The following is a 17217-nucleotide window of genomic DNA, read 5'->3' as shown; positions in this document are numbered from 1 at the left end:
CCTTGAATAAATCCCTCTTTTCTACACACCTAACCCTTTGTTGCATTTTTGGATCCCTATCAGACTGATCCGTAGCACTTTTCTATTTTCTGTTAGAAATACACTTTGCTTTCTACAACACAGAAACCATGAAACAACAATGCCTGGATCAGCGTCACATTTTCTTATATTAACAGTTTTGATTCTATCACAAAATTTCAGTTCTTCTTTTACTGAAAATGTTATTCTATAATACTGGAGAAGTTAATATCTGTACCACACTGTGCAAAAATTTTAGGCACTTCACATGTTTAGATATTTATCCATCAGGGATGCAAATAACCCCAAACATACAGCCAGAGTCAGTAATAACTATCTTTACAGACAAGGTGACCATGATCGTTGTAAGAGATGGTATAGGCCCCAGAGCCCTGATTGAAACATCATTTTATGCCAGTCTGGGATCACTAAAGGGAGCAATTAAGACTAGCTGCATTTACAGAAGAACAAGTTCTACGAGATTCGTGGAACAACCTCAAATTTTGGAAAACTGTACACCTAAAAGAATTAGTCCTGTGCTAAAGGCAAACACCTTTAATACGCACTGGAAAAATAAAACTACTCATGGCAGTAGGTTTGAAAGGATATTTTCTTTATATTGGGTACCTAAAACTCTGCGTAGTACAGTAATTGTTAGCTTGCTTCAGTGGAGGGGACATAAAACCCAGTTGTTCCAAATATTCTTCACTGACAATCCTCTTTAATCAATGCTCCCTTACAACCAGCGATGAAGGACCAACCTGCTGAAAGACTGAGTGGTTGCTGCTGCTGTTTGCTGCACATCTGGAGGTGTTTCCAGAGATGGGATATGTGGTGTTTGTCAGCTGTTGCCAGAGCCTCCGGTACACGTACTGCTGCACGAGCGGATAGATGAGGAAACTGGAAAAAGCGTAGAGGGCCACCACAGGCTCCACAAGGGAAAGACGCTTCATTTTGAGGGGCTGAAAAACTCCCTGAAAGAAAGAGACGCAGAGAATTGATTTAGAGATGAACATGAACAGAGATTATATAAAATACTGCAAAGAAAAATAATAATAATAAGATTAAAGTACACACAAATGAGGTTGATCTCTAAAGTGTGACTGTACATTGATGTGGCACAGCCATTTTTGTTCTACAGTTAAAACAAATTCTGAATATCAAATAGTTCAGTAAAGATTCCTCTATTGTTGCAACCTTCAACAATTAATCATAGTGTGTAGACTGAGCAGACAGGACCACTCTACTTCGTCCTAAAAACTGCAGAATTAATAAGTAATAACAAAGAGTCTACGTGGAAGTACAGATATTTGTTTGGTTGTTTTTCTGGTGACCATCAGATAGTATGCACTAAATTATAGATGCAACATTACTTGACAAGTTGAAACATAACGCAGAATGTAAGATAAAAACCTTGTTCCTGGAAATACAGCAGTTGTCTTGCAGGATGAGCAAGGTCAGGTCAATATTTACAGAACCCACCGAAAGACAACGGCTCAGCATTCACCTTATTTATATCTAAGATGTTAGAAAGGCAACACAGTGTGGCACCTACCTATTTAAATAGTCGCATGTATCATGTTCTTTCAGTTAATTAAAACCCGGACAGTATTGTGTTTACGAGCCGGGTTGCTTCTCTTGCTTTATACCGAACTGCGCGACGTTACAAAACGACTTAGACCCCGCCTCCTGTTCATCTGATTGGACGATAGTTTCTCAAGGAAGCGCTTATTCGATCAGACCACCTGTCAATCATGAGTAAGAGTGGATGAGAACATTCTGTGACTTTCTGCATTGGGCCGGTATTACTGCTTAGTAACATGTTTTTTAAATGTGTTCCTTCAATTTCCACTGGGATCGTTATGCAGAATGTTTCATTCAGGTACTTTAAATGAATATAAAGTGTAATAAATGCTCCAGTTTTTAAATGGTATTACGGTAGCGTGAGGAAGGCGTGCTTTGCGTCGGAATGTACCATTATGCCAACACACCGGGAAGGATTTTGTTGTGACAGCGGAGTAAGAACCCGGCGGGGGAGACGGTAAGACGAGATACGCTGTCCTTCTTCTGTTTTTAATTTAAATAAAATCGGCGGTTGTAAGATAAAGCAAAAATGCAAATAAATATGCAGGTGCATATGTTTTATATGGCCGAGTTGCTCATATGTATCCGCGAGTAACTGACAGTTTATCACCCCGGACGTACAGGTAGAACCACCATCAAAATATTGTAAGCTAGCGAATCATAGCCGTCTCTGTGATTAATCTGGCTAACTTAGCTAACGTTACCAGCTAGCGTTAGATAGGTGAAAGACACTAAGCTGCTTTCGATTTGAAATTTGCATCTCTCTTGTTTTATTTGCTGGTGTCCAATCGCACAAAATGTAGTATTTGATGCTAACTGACGGTTAAGCTGGCTAGCGTTAGCTTCTCCTTCTGCAGTTGCAATATGAAGTCGTGACTGTCCGAGTCAGGATGGATGATATTTCAGTCACCCGGCCTGGCTGCTAACTGTCGTTAACGGTCGCGTTGCCCTGATGCTTATAATCTGCAGTTGCTTGCGATATTCACTTTACATTGAGATTGGTTTGTCCTAGGTGTGGGCCTTAGCTATGTCCGCAATTGATAGCGTATTAGACTTTGGATTTCGCAATGTAAGTTTCCCAGTCGTTCCGGATCACGCAAGGTATTGCTTAATTAGTTGACAGATTTCCTTATTAGTAATGCTAGTGGATTCTTTAGGAAATATTGAAATGCAATCTAAAAACCGTATTGTCTATAGTCAGAGTGGTGTGCACTTTTTTTGTCCCTAAAAATCTTTAGGAATCCAAGCTATGCAATACAATATGTATTCTGTTTTAAACCAGTCATCCAGAAAAACGCCTATTGATTGGGTTTTTCCCTTTTTGTAATCTCTCCATCAATAATAAACAGAGGATCTGACTCTGTTGTTTCCATCACATTGCAGATGTGGCATGTGATTGAGAATATCGCTTGTCTGATCTGCTGTCCATCATTGTTTTTGCTTTCCAGGTCATAACATAGTTTTTTTCATCTCGGAGCAACAATGGCCTTCAGCAAGGGATATCGCATTTACCACAAGCTGGATCCACCACCTTACAGTGTCATAGTGGAAACTAGGACCAGGGAGGAATGCCTCATGTTCGAATCAGGCGCTGTTGCTGTTTTGTGTAAGGCATCTTGTCTGATTACACTGCAACAACATGTTAAATGTTCTTTAAACCCTTACCTCAAATAAGGGTTCTGCAAAGGAGATTCACTACAGTAGACTAATTCTTGAATATTTAGTGATGAATATGAGTCTGTACAAAGATGAAGTCACAGGCTATATTTAACTTAAAGTTCAAGGGAGAACACTATCAGTAATATTCCTACATTTTGTTACTTCTGTTCATCTTCTAGCCGCAGCAGAGAAGGAGGCCATTAAAAATACATACAGCAAGATTGTTGATGCCTATGGAATTCTGGGTGTCCTTCGCTTGAACTTGGGTAAGTAAAAAAAAAAATTTTAAATTCAGTTTGTTGCCTCTTGACTAGGTCCAATCCAGGTTTTGATCTCTATGTTCATGTGACTGTGAAGACCCTCTGGTTTGTGGCCCTGTTGCTGCTTACTTCTAAGCTGCTTTTCCTGCCCTCGATACGACCTTGAAGGTTCTTGTTATCACAACAAGGAAGAAGCAGTTTAAAGACTAAAGCTCAGTGTTATAGATAGCTGAGATTTGACTGGTTACTTTCTATGAAGGAATGGCATCAAAGTTTAATGAACCTTTTTTTTTTTAATCCTGTCTTCTAATAGCTAATGTTTATTCTCTTAATGCTTTTGCGTACTACTTGCTGTCCTCCTTTTTTCTTCAGAATAAACCACACATAATCATTTTTTGTTTTTATATGGCACTTTTTTTCTGCAGGTGACTCCATGCTTCACAGTCTCGTGGTTGTAACAGGATGCAGCTCTGTGGGCAAGGTGCAGGACTCAGAGGTTTTCAGAGTCACACAGACAGACTTTATTTCTCTGAAGAATGACCCAGGAGATGAAGACCGGATTGCTGAGGTGCGAAAAGTCCTTAACTCAGGACACTTCTACTTTGCCTGGTCTTCCACTGGAGTCAGCATGGACTTGAGTCTCAATGCACATCGCAGGATCTTAGAAGACACTACAGATAACCGCTTCTTTTGGTAAGGGCATGTAATTATCACTATTCCAAGATTATATAGACACTAGTAGGCAGGATTTTGATTTAAATGGTGTCTGAAAGAGTAGATAAGAACCATGTACAGTTTTACATTTGAGAAATATTAGTTTCTCTTGAATGCGTGATGTGGGGGATTATGTGATTTGCAACTAAAATTTGTGTGTTTACTGTTGTGTCTGTCTGTATGAATCAATAGGAACCAATCTCTGCACCTGCACCTAAAACATTACGGAGTAAACTGTGATGACTGGCTGCTGAGGCTGATGTGTGGCGGTGTGGAGATCAGGACCATCTATGCAGGGCACAAACAGGCCAAGGCCTGCATCTTTTCCCGCCTCAGCTCAGAGCGAGCCGGCACTCGATTCAATGTCCGAGGAACAAATGATGACGGACAGGTGGCGAACTTTGTGGAGACTGAACAGGTGAATCACATTTTTTTACAGTTTATTTAGACCAATCGCGCTTCAAAGATGTAATGCTGCCACAGAACAGGAGGCAGTGATAAACATATTCTTCACACTAAAAAAGCTTTAGCCATTTTTTTTGTTTTTTACATAATGAATCATATATATTTATTCATAAAGTCACATTGTTAACACGGTATTGACAGTCCTAATGCCATTACAAAATTACATTCCTTCTAACACTGGAAAATGTTGCATAATATAGTAAAGGGTAATATCAGTATGGTACTGTGCAAATGTTTAGTCACTTTAGATGTTTAGATTGTCATCCATCATACAGTACCTTTTGAGAGGCGTCTGATTAGTCTTAAATTGATTTTGCGATCACACAAATAACCCCAAACAGAAAAGCCACTGTCTTTAAGTACTGTAATCAGTGACAAAAAGAACAAGGATTCACAAAACAGATGGAATTGACCTCACAGGGTCCTAAGAGTTTTTTGTAACTATAAAAAAATATATATATGGTAATGGTAATAATATATCAGTTTAAAGAATGTCTCACAGGTGAGTATTTTTTATTGCTCTGTCAGCAAATCGTCCAAAGACACGTGCTTATTTAAAAACGCAAGCTTAACTTTCAGTTCTTCATCGTGGGAAAATAACTTAGTTGACACGTTCCCTTTTTATAGTTCCCGTTTAAGTAAAAAAGGAGGGACACAATAACTGGAAATACTGCAATTATAATGCAGTTCAACTACACTATTTTGTTGTTTTTAAAATTAGCATAAAGGTCTGTAAATGTCTGAATAGAAGTTGAACGTTACTAGCTTCAGACATTTAGTGGTAATTGCAGGAAGTTTTGTATTAGAAAGTATTGTATTGTCACTGGTTAGTTTGGCCAGCCACAGTCAGACACTAACCCTAACCCTAACCCTAACCCACATCTGCATTTGACAGCCAGTTAATCTGGACCCATCCCATACCTTGTGTTATGATACAAAATATTACGATGTGCAACATTTTCTACTTTAAAATAAAATTACCTGTAGATCAATACATTTTTAGTGATGTTGAATATACAATATTGCAGGAGACTGATAACAGTGATTCTGTCCACAGATTATTGTGGTCTGTTCTGTTCCTTATTTCCCTTTTATTGACATTGCTGTCATGGCAACAGTGTTGTGTGTTGCTGCTGCAGACCTCATGCATTAAGTCATGCATGTGCTGCAAATATGTCTGAGTCAGAAATCATATGGATTAGCTGTCTGAGCTGTGTCTGCTTCAGTTTGTGCAGGCCCAGTCACAAGAGATGTGACATTTCTGGTGTATGCACAAGTTCAGAGTTCACACTGATGCAAATACCATGTCTCCCTGTAGGTTAGAATGTAATGTGACTATCCTGATTGTCTTGTACTTCAATGCATATTGCTTAAAATTTAAAAGAGCTGGTAGCTGCTCTACATATGACACAGTGCCTGTCATTACAATTTATCTTTTACATTTCCTTTTGTGTTGAAATATAGCCACAGATGCGCACATGCTGACACAGTTTGTAGCCCAGTTCTGTAATTACCCTGTATTGCATTATTCAGCCATAGAGATCGATGTTTTCCTTCTAACTCACCTGTTTAAATTGTCATTTCTTTCCTTAAAACGTGTCTTACTGATGTATAAATCAGTATTTTCGCACATTGCAAATAAACGTAACCAAGTTTTTTTGTGTTTTGAACAGGTTATTTTCCTGGATGACAGAGTTTCATCCTTCATACAGATCCGTGGGTCTATTCCTCTTTTCTGGGAACAGCCAGGAATCCAGGTAATGAAAGCTAAATCTGTCTCATACAGTTTGCCTTGAATTGTGAATGTGAGGTTTTCATATATTAAGCTACATTATATGAGAATCTGAAAGTAGTCCTGATGCTTTTGTAGAAGCCTAATTTCATTTATTCTGCAGGCATAAACGAGACTCAGTCAGCATCAGTGACCAAATGATCAACCTTTTTTTGAGAATGTGCGAGTTAAAATTTCAAGTGGTCGCATTGGTGCGAATGCATGATGATCATTAAGCTGCATTAGTGTCGCTGTAACCGATGCAGACAGTTACTCTGTTAATCACAGTAGTAGAAACAAGTACTTTTATGACTTCAGTTTACTGCAGTATTCATGCTTAAAAATGCAGTCTTCTCGTGAAAAGCAGAGCGAACCTAAATGCGCTGTTTATTCCGCTCATAGAAAAGACCGCATGTATAAAAAAAATCACTCGGTTTCATCTTGGACAAATCTGACATTAGAACGCCCTAGTTTTGAGGTCGCACACCTGTTTGAGCACACCACAGCCACCTCGCAGCAGCTACCACAGCTTGCAGTGTGCGGTGTTTAGGGAACATCGGTAAATTGTAGAGTCGATCAATAAGAAAATGTGCAGTCATATGTTTTGCCTGTGACAAGGTGGGAGGTGCGACCAAATGAGAAAGTTGGTCGCACTGGTGCTACCAGTGAAAAAGTTCATCTGGAGCCCTGTGCTGGCTCAGCGTGTGCATAAATAAGGAACAACTGATGATGCCAATGTGGTGCTTTTGCAAAAACAAGAGAAAAACTTAAAATAAACTGTACTTGGCATTGTGTCTGTTAAGAGAGTGTGAAGGGATGAAAAGTCTCCTTGTCATTACAATAGATCGCTTTGTACTAGTTTTAACTCATTTTGTTGCTGTGTTTAGAAAAAGTCCATTAAGGGTGTTTTGTTGCAACTGAATGAGAATCGGCACCCTAATGGACTGGATGAGAACCCCCACCTGGTATAACCTTTTTTTTTTTTTTTTTTTTAATGGGCTCTGCTGGTGCTGGTGCTTTCATACTGCAGCTAGAAATTTCTCTGTGCAATGCCAAAGGCTATGGCTGAAAACCAAAGGAATCTCCTTATGGGTTTTAATGTAGTCCCCCTCACAGTACCTGTGCAGGAAATACCATTTTGGTTAATTGAAGCATGAACAAGGATTCCCCTTTTAATTCACACTACAAACAACCTCACTGGTATTCTCCTGACCTTGTCCTGACATTGCACAGACTAAAAAAATTAAATCAGATGTGGGGAAGGTTAAAGATAGTAATAGTGGTTGGTAAAGGGCATTTTTCTGTTTTCCTCAGCTCCCAGACTTCTTTGGTCAGGTGAGAGCCTGGTCTGAAAACATCCCCCAGCCGCTTCCCTTCATTTAGGCTGCTGATATATCCGGGGCAACTGGATAGGTGTTGATAGATAATATGGACGACTGAGCCATTTGTTCTGTTGAGGCTTTGACAAGCCAAGACCATATTAGTCACCTATTCAGTCCACAAGGTCTGTAGTTATGTCAAATCACAGGGTAGTGGGCTCGGGGTTGTTTTCAGACAGAACCGTAGTCCTGCTTTTAAATCACTGTTTTAGCTCTTAGCCCTTTCTACCAGTTGTGGCTTGTAGGCTCTCCTCCCCATACTCTCCAATGCATTCCCTGAGCCGGATATATAATTTTGGTTTTATCCCAAAAAACAGTTAATGAATTTTCCCCAGGTAGTGTATAATATAAATAGTGACAAATTAGTGTCTGAATCATAACTGTAGTGTAGTGTCATAAAATCTTCCTGGAAAAGATGCAAATCATTTAAGAGGCAGGGCAGCACCTCTTAGTGGAATAGCTGCTGTGGTCCTGGCTGAAGATAAAATCGTTGTTTTTGTGGCTGTTTTGAGAAAAGAGCCATTGAGCTGGTTATTAGTGGGAAATGATCATTGAGTAATATTCCCAAATATGCTTTTGTCTTAAAAAACACTGACGAGATAAATCCCTCTGAAAGACTGCATTCAAACGTTAATACAGTAGTTGCAGGAATTGTGAAAACTGTTCCTTTTGTCATAGACAAAACTAGTACATGACATGATATATTTAACCTTGAAATATATTGGGGATGATCTTTTTTAATATTATTATTAGTACAGAAAAATCTAACTAAGTTGAATAGGCGAGTTGCCTCTTGAGTTGACATATTCCATTAGTAAAATGTATTTAATGCTCTAAAGTGTGAGGAGGTTTTGGTCTAGCCTGTACAGCTGTAACCTGAGCAGCTTCAGATGACATCTCAGGAAGTTATTAAATATGCATAGCTTAGACGTGCACAACAGTAGTGGAAAACAGGAGTGACAAATGGCAGCCGTATGGAGCAAAATGTTCAGCCTATTCAGACTCAGCCAAAATGGGCATATACAAAGTAAGCTGCTAAATACAGAGCAGAGGAAAAGATTAGTTGACAGTGTGAAAGAGAGGGGAAGAGGGATCTTAAAGAAGGAAAGGCTTACAAAAACACGTCAGAAGTCAAAGTGCACACGGTAGATCTTAGTAACATCCCCAGAGAAAATGCAGTCTTAATAATGAATAGCTGGTTAAGACTCAGAATGCATGCGACTTGTGGCCTGAAGTGAGGGAAAAGAGAGATTTTAAAAGCAAGAAAAGATGCAAAGTGAGAGTAGGGAACATTTGTCCACAAGCAGAGATGAGAAGGGAACACAAAGGAACAAGTAGGGGCCTGCTGTGTAGTGTGATCAGATTTCCACAGGACTAGCGTCTTGCGAAGTCTGTGCTGATGTACTCGTGTGGTCATGTTTGCTTGTAAGATTCTGACTATGGTGTTTCTCATGACTCAGCCAGTGCCAGCATACTCTCTAAGTGAGAGTGTATAAAGGAGGATCAGTGAGAGAGAAAAAAAAGAGGCTGAAATGTAGAACAATCTATGAGAAGGTGTTGGTGTGATGACAGACTCCAAGATTTCTCTGCTGCTCAGCGTCTTTGTCTTTGTATGAACAAATCTCCCTGTACTGCCCTCTCATTTCCCTATTTTCAAATGTCTCAACTTCTATCCCAAATCATCAGGTTTTCTGGCCATCTGCAACATGTGTGTGTCTGCGCAACTCTCACGTTTTTTTTTTCTTTTTTAATCTTTACCAAAGAAGGACGTTGTGACTTGTGTCTCGGCAGGTTGGTTCTCATCGCGTCAAACTCTCAAGGGGATTTGAGGCAAATGCACCAGCATTCGAAAGGTAATTAAAATGTTCTGGTAGCATGTGTGCACAAGTGTGTATGTGTGGAGCAGTCTCCTGCTGCTTTATCTGGCCTCCAACAGATTAACACACCATAATACTATGTCTCCTGCACTTACTGTCTTAGCCACAGTAGAGAACAACTCTTCAGATTTGTCAAGGAGAAGATGTTAATTGAAGTGTGTCCTCAGAGGCTGCTTTATTGCAGAGTACATAAAGCAAACATTAGTAGCCCTTGATTAGCTGTTGACCCCAATAACTTGTAGTTTATTTTCATCCCAGGCTGTTTCCATTCACTCCTTGACTTTTTGCACATCTCTTTTGAAAGACAGCTTATAGTGTGTGTTTGTGTCTATGTGCATGTGTGTTCAAGGTTTTTATAAGTCAAGTCCTGAACTTCCTAACTTTTGCATTTCATTCAAATCCAGAGCCTGTTTTGTCATTGCAAGCCAGTTGTACCTTTTGAGTAGTTGTATTCCTCCAGATTCTACTTGGAAAATTGAAAAACAGCTATGCTGTAACAATGAGTTGGATTTGTGGTTACTCCACGTACCCTTCCCTTTATATACTATTCGTTTTTTCATAAACACATGGCTGTGAAGATTTTCTCTACATTAGTGTAGCTTTATCTTAAACATTTGATTTGCAGACAACCATTGAACTTGCAGACAAATGCAGGATTGATCACAGTACAGCACCCTTTCAAGATGCTAGTTTGCTGAATGACATATAAGCCGGATGTATGGTCACTGGAGCCTAAACCCATTGAGGGGAAAGATGATCACCCTAATCACTAAGCCACACCTTGATAGTACCGACTACATCCTTATCAACCATTCAGCAGCCACCCTAACAGTCTCAAATTTGCCATGCTGTGCACTATGTTAAAAACTTTTCATGGAAAGCTATGAAGGCTATTAGTGGTTCTTTGATTCCTCAGAATGTTGGGTCCTGCATGATAGACTCAGCAAGGCTAGGCCCAATACTGCTCTCAAATTTTCAGTATGCATATATTAAGACATATCAGATATCAGATTTTACACCATGGGTATTTTAGAACAAATTAGTCATTGTTCACACCAAGTAGCTGGCAGTGCTACTCGTCTAATATATGTTCATATCAAGATGATGAGTCATCCTTTGTAATATCTGGCCTTTTTTTTTTTTTTTTCTTACTGTAACAGCCAAGTATACACTGATCAGCCACAACACGAAAACGTGATTCATCAGACCAAGACCACCTTCTTTCACTTCTCCATGGTCCAGCTGTGCAGCTTACATTGTAGGCAGTTTGGTAGACATTGGGCGCCGTGACCGATCTGCAGCTACGTTGTCCTATACATGGCAAGCTGCATGCAGTGTGTGTTTTGATACCTTTTATAGGCACTAACCATTGAACACCCCAAATGATCTGCCCTTTCAGAGGTGCTTTGACCCACTTAAAACAAATTGGCCCTTGTCAAAGTTGCTCAGATCTTTAAGCTTGCTTTAGCTTAGTTTAGTTAGTTTAGCTATTGGGACAAAGTGTGATGTTTTTTTAAATCAAATTAGACATAACTGCTGTTGGTAAACCTTAATTTATGCATGTACAGTGTTTATTATGTAAGTATATGTCTTTTTCCAGACACTTTACCGCGCTGCGGAGGTTGTATGGCAAGCAAGTGATCATCAACCTGCTTGGAAGTAAGGAAGGAGAACACATGCTCAGCAAAGCATTTCAGGTGAGGGGAACCATCTTTGTCCCTTAACACTGACAGGCATTGTAAAATATTTATCTGATGCTTCCAACAAGACAGACAGTCCAAAATAAACTGGCAGCAAGTGATGTGTGTCAAAACAGATTCCGTCTTTGTTCTCATTGTAAGCCCACACAATAATGACAGTAAGGAATTCTTTCAAGTGGGTGGACGCTGTGGCTCCAGACAGAATGCGTCACTTTCCTGCTGTATTTTCCACCGGAGGAGTCAGTGAGCAGTGTTAGAAAGCAGTGGTTTATGTTTTTCTCTTTCACTCTCTGGTTTGGTAAACATAATTTACTGTAATTTGATCTGTTATCAGTTGACCTCAAACCACATCTTCTTTTGTGGTTTTGTAACTGTCATAAAACCACAGAGGAAGATTACTATTGATGTATTAACCCACATTGTATTTATTCATCTTTAAGACAGGCTTTCTGCTTAGCCCTAGCTGGATTAGTTAAATCATCAGGTCAGGATTTAATTGTCTTGACTGCACTATACATACAGTGTAGTATAAATAAATTATACAGTGGGCATTTAATTTTTACTTTATATGCTGTATATATATATATATATAAGCTGTGTTGTTCTGTTAACATCTGCAGTGTGCTGTGGGTGTTTTTGTATCATAGTAAAATATACAATACAGTTCACTTTGTTGCTAATATTTTATTTGTTTAGAAAGTTCTTTGAATGTCAGTCTTTTCTATTAATGAGGAACATAGTTGCTAGTATTACCAGAAGTCAGCTCAGCACTTGTTCCTAAAACATGGCCTGCATGTTCGCGGGTTACTATCAAAGATATCCTTTGTATCCTTTATATTGTAGGTAACACACCACGTAAGCTCAACATTTGTAGATTCTCTTTAAATTTCTGGAAATACATGCTCTTCCTCTCTGGCACTTTCAGAGTCACTTAAAGGCGTCAGAGCATGCATCATCAGTGAAAATGGTGAACTTTGACTACCATCAAAACGTGAAGGGTGGCAAAGCAGACAAACTCCACAGTGTCCTCAAACCCCAGCTCAGCAAATTTGTAGAAGAATGTGGGTTCTTTTACTACGCTGGAGACATAGGCATTGCAAGGTGAGAAATAAGTACAAATATGTATACGAAAGGCGGAGTAAATGTTATTTTTGTTATAGCTTCTTTCTGCATTTTAACAGACTTGTGATTTTGCATGTTTCTGCAAAAAAAATTACCGTCCACCTACACCTTCCATTACTGTCAGTCATTTCCCAAAACATGCAACCACAATTTTGCTTTCATAGAAATTTTCAGTATTCTGGAAGCTCAAATGTTCAGCTGATTCACCGACCTTAACATTTAGAATTTACAAAATACACATCCTCAGTTCAACGTAATCATTATTTTGCTTGTAAAGCAATCTTCTGAACCGGGTCATGGTGGAGTTATACATTCTCTCTGTCTAGTACTATGTCCTTCCTTTGAGTAGTTTCCATTGGACTGGCTCTGTGAAGTAAACTCCATTTATAACCCAAGAATCATTGGCTGGATTGTACACACAGCTTTGCCAGGAAAAACATTCAGTCGTGGAGTGTTTTTGTGCTATCGTGTAGCTAAAACTGTTCTCCATACCGTTCACATAACACTCAATACAGCTGTAAAAATGATGACAACTTTTTGTACTGCTTGTGTCTGAAAAGTATTTTTGTCAGCAGCTCAGTCTTCACTGCAGCATGTCAGTGCATCACCATCAAGGATTTACAGATCACACAGCAATTTTTACACTAGTAAAAATTCAAAATGAACAAAAAACATTTCAAACATGTCTCATTATGAGTATTATCATAGTTGAGTTGGTTTCAAAGATCTGTGAGTAGATTTTGATGAAATGAACCATGAGCCAGTGGACTCAATTAAAAACAATAAGACCAGTTGCATTATGGTGAAATGACTGTCACTAAAGAAAGTTTTAAGTTCACAGGATTTACTGGACTGATGCAAAACTTTTTGAACGGTCCTTTACAATGTCTTTTTAGGACTCAGGGAGGGACCATCAGGACCAACTGTCTGGACTGTTTGGACAGAACCAACAGTGTCCAAGCCTTTTTTGCTCTTGAGGTAGGAGCCCATAATGCTCTTGTCTTTCTCCGTCCAAGTTTGTAGTCTGCAGTCTAATCCCCTCTTCCTCCCTACCTTAGATGCTGCCTAAGCAATTGGAACAAATGGGTTTGACAGAGAAACCGCAGCTGGTGGCCCGGTTCCAGGAGGTTTTTAGGACCATGTGGTCAGCCAACGGTGATTCTGTCAGTAAGATCTACGCAGGCACAGGTGCCCTGGATGGAAAGGCCAAGGTACACAATGTGGACAATAAATGCACACAAATTCACAAGTTCACAGTAATCCACAATTGAACCATTTATGCACATTGTAATGAACAGCTGGCTATCAAAACTTTATTTAGCATAGGATTTCTTTGAATTTGGAGGACTTTAATCAATTTTAGCACCAAAATACTGATCCATGGGTTACATGAGGACCAACACCTGTAGCTATATTGGTATGAGCTAAGGCAAAATGTGATAAAATCATTTAGATATTGAGGTTTTGCTCTCTTACAGAAAACATTTCTGCAAATTCTTTTGTTATTTTTTATATAATCCTCTTACAGTTTAACAGTGAGGCTTACAAAGGTTTAAAGTTTCTCACAAGCGTTGACCCTCACAACCTACTATTGCCTGTTGGATGACCAGTTCCTTATAGATCAGGCATGCTCACAGCAGCCTAGTATATGAGGTTATGGACAGGAAAAGATAAAAAAGTGGCACAGATGCTCCTACTGTACACTGAAGCCTGAAGCCCTCTGCTTAATGTCGACAAAATTAAATTTACTTTAATACTAAACCATAAATTGTACATTTTAACAACAATATATTGACAACTTATGCATTGTGCATGCAGTGACAGAGTTCTGCATGACCAGTTGGTCCTGTGTGTGTGTGTGTAGAACTGTGTGCTTCTGTTTCTTAACTCTTGTGTGCTATTTCTTTCGGCTGTCCTCTGGACCTCTCTACCTGTGTGGTAAGTTAGAGCGCCAGTTGATGTTGTTATAGCTGTGGGTCTATTTCCGGTGCATTGTTGATTTCAGTGTCTGTGGGTTCAGTAAGGATGATGATGGAGGATGGGATAGGTGGGAGTCGGTTTGTTTTTTGTTTTTTTTTTCCTTCTTTTTTTTGTTTTTTTAAAAATAAAATCTGGTTTTGTTTCCCTTGGGGTATCCCTGCAATGCATACTGTCTTGAAGGCTCCATGGAGATCTCACTACTGATCTGCAAAAATATATTTGTAAAGAAAACAAAGAAAAAATAGCGATTGATTAGGTGATAATTTTCTTACCATACTATCAGTTGTGATTGTTGCCTAAATTACCAGCCAGATTCTGTTGTCTTTGTTGAAAACTGGAGGAAGAAATCAGTCCAGATTATTGCCACGTGGCCACAAATCAAACCGTGCTGCACATCAATCACTGACATTTTGAATTTGCACCTTGTCAAGCAAATTTGATCGTTCTCTGCCAGTTCATAAATCTGTATCAACTGGATCTCTCTGAAGCGTTTCTTTGCTTCTCTTCATTTGCTGGAGTGGGAAGTACAGACTTTCTGTCGCACCAAGTAAAACTAATACTATGGGAGGTGTTTTTTCTAATTGTTTTTAATTGTGTTTGCATGTCTGTCTTTATTGTAGGCGGGAAAGCTAAAAGATGGAGCTCGGTCTGTGACACGGACCATCCAAAACAACTTCTTCGACAGCTCAAAGCAAGAAGCTATAGACATCCTGAGGCTGGGCTCTACACTCAACAGTGATCTGGCAGACAAAGCTCGGGCCTTGCTCACTACTTCCAGTCTTTATGGTAATTCATTAGAATATGGGCAAAATACGTATTATTTTAATGAATAAAAACGTCTTGTTTGAAATATTCTCGTGAATTGTTTAACTGAAGTTTTACGCCATATTACAAATTAAATGTTTTATATTTCTTAATTGTAATTTTGAGAATGTGACTTTGTTTTTGCTCGGTTAGTGGAAAGCAGTTTGAATATTTTGATGAGTTTGGACATGTGTCTGTTGTAGCCAGAAGCTACATTGCACAATACAAGGGTTTGCCTGCCCTTTGTCTGTAAAGCAGGGAGAGTAATCTCCGTGTGTCAGCTCGCTGTCCCAGTTAGATTAATACTGACCGACTGCTCTGCTAGCATTATCTGTTAAAGCACTGGTTAACCCTCCCTTCTCTCCCTTCTCTCCTCCCTGCTCGTGCACACAATCTTAGTCACTGAGCCTGTCTTACAATCAGGTATAGTAACTGACAGACTGCCACCAGTGGATGGATTTTGTCCTCCCCTGTCACATAGTTGTCCTATCATTTGTGTTTGCTACTCATTATTTTGCATTCATTTACAACCCAATGTTGGTAGTGGTTTAATCCACTGTCTATTGCAGATAATCAGGCTCGTTAAAAGAGGATACCTCGAAGGGTTCATTTGCAGTAACAGTCATCTCTGTTTTGATTTGTTTTCCTAATGCACCCCAGGCAACATTAGTCAATCTGGTGTCAAGTTGTTTTGTACTCTCGTGAAATCATAGTTTATTCATTTGAAGAATGGCTTTTATCTGTAGTTGCAAATGAAGTCTCCATTGGAATTTATAAAATATTTTTTCATCCAATGAAGTTGAATTTTCCAGACAATAATGAACCACTACCAAGGTTGATTATGTGAATGTTACCTGTATTTCAGCAAGAGTTCTGAATTACATCTTTTCTCCCATGCCCCATGTTTTAGAACACTGTCGTGGACTTCCTCTGTTGTATTTGGATACTATCCCATTGGTTTTGTTGGTTGTGATTAGTTCTTCCTTACTTTTGTTTTGTTCCCCTGTATGCCACCCCTCCATACATGTACCCACAAAACCTTTTTGCACTCTAATCCTACTCTTCTCACCTCTTCAGCCTCCCCAAGAGTATTGCTGGGAATGTGTCAGAACTACCATAAATACACAAGGCCCAAGCAGATCCGGGTTTGTGTCGGCACCTGGAACGTTAATGGGGGTAAACAGTTCCGCAGCATTGCTTTCCGTAACCAGACACTCAACGACTGGCTGTTGGATGCCCCAAAGAAGGCCGGCCATCCCGAGTTTCAGGGTATGTTGATATTTACAACTCTGTATTTGTTGTCTTTGGAAAACAAAATTAAGACAACACCTCAAGGCTCGTCATATAACACATTATATCTCATTTGTTTAATCACTACAACCATTTTATGTTTGAAAATACCCTGTTGTGGTTGAACAGGGCTTATGTGCTTGGCTGTGCCTGACTCTTGTTGTCAGTGATGGAACAGTCTGCTGGTTGCCTCACTGTAATGATTAGGCTTTAGAAAGTTACTCCCAAGTGTAGCAATCATCTCCTCTATCTGTTGGGAAGGAACCAAGTGAGTGTATTACCCAAAATGCCAAAAATGTCAGGCATTGGAAGTTTGAAGTTTGCGGGTGTCTGTGAAATTCTGGAGAGAAAGAAGAGTACAAAAGCCCTTCATTCTTCTATCGTAACTACTATTCAGATGTTACTTGAGGTCTAGAGAGCTAAGTCATTAACCACAGTTGACATTGCTCATACTGAGCATTTGTTAGGGGGATTTGTTAAGAACTGTGAACAAAGGTAAAACAATGAGAAAAGAATGATGGAGAAAAAAGAATCTGAGTCATAAAAGATGGAATAGGTGATCTTAAGGAACGATGGAGGTATTTTACTGTCTTA

The 17217-nt window shown here is 39.4% G+C and overlaps 1 protein-coding gene across 2 annotated transcripts in view; it reads left to right on the top strand.

The window, feature by feature from the left end:
* Positions 1-2018: 2018 nt before the first annotated feature.
* The window catches only part of LOC103354501 (synaptojanin-1), a 29790-nt gene continuing 14591 nt past the window's right edge, over positions 2019-17217 (top strand). The window contains exons 1-14 of one of the 2 annotated variants that reach the window (XM_008277891.1): positions 2019-2059; positions 3051-3208; positions 3441-3527; positions 3947-4214; positions 4428-4653; positions 6374-6457; positions 7359-7436; positions 9642-9703; positions 11328-11424; positions 12353-12528; positions 13446-13527; positions 13608-13760; positions 15150-15315; positions 16411-16602. In XM_008277891.1, coding sequence (XP_008276113.1) covers positions 3085-3208; positions 3441-3527; positions 3947-4214; positions 4428-4653; positions 6374-6457; positions 7359-7436; positions 9642-9703; positions 11328-11424; positions 12353-12528; positions 13446-13527; positions 13608-13760; positions 15150-15315; positions 16411-16602 — 1795 coding nt within the window. In that variant the 5' untranslated portion in view covers positions 2019-2059; positions 3051-3084. The remainder of the gene's footprint in view (positions 2060-3050; positions 3209-3440; positions 3528-3946; positions 4215-4427; positions 4654-6373; positions 6458-7358; positions 7437-9641; positions 9704-11327; positions 11425-12352; positions 12529-13445; positions 13528-13607; positions 13761-15149; positions 15316-16410; positions 16603-17217) is intronic. The other variant, XM_008277892.1, reaches the window with a different exon arrangement.

Source organism: Stegastes partitus, unplaced genomic scaffold (genome assembly GCF_000690725.1).
Source record: "Stegastes partitus isolate 25-593 unplaced genomic scaffold, Stegastes_partitus-1.0.2 Scaffold109, whole genome shotgun sequence".
Taxonomy (NCBI): domain Eukaryota; kingdom Metazoa; phylum Chordata; class Actinopteri; family Pomacentridae; genus Stegastes; species Stegastes partitus.
Note: the sequence above shows the minus strand (reverse complement) of the source record. Positions and strands in the feature narration are given on the sequence as shown.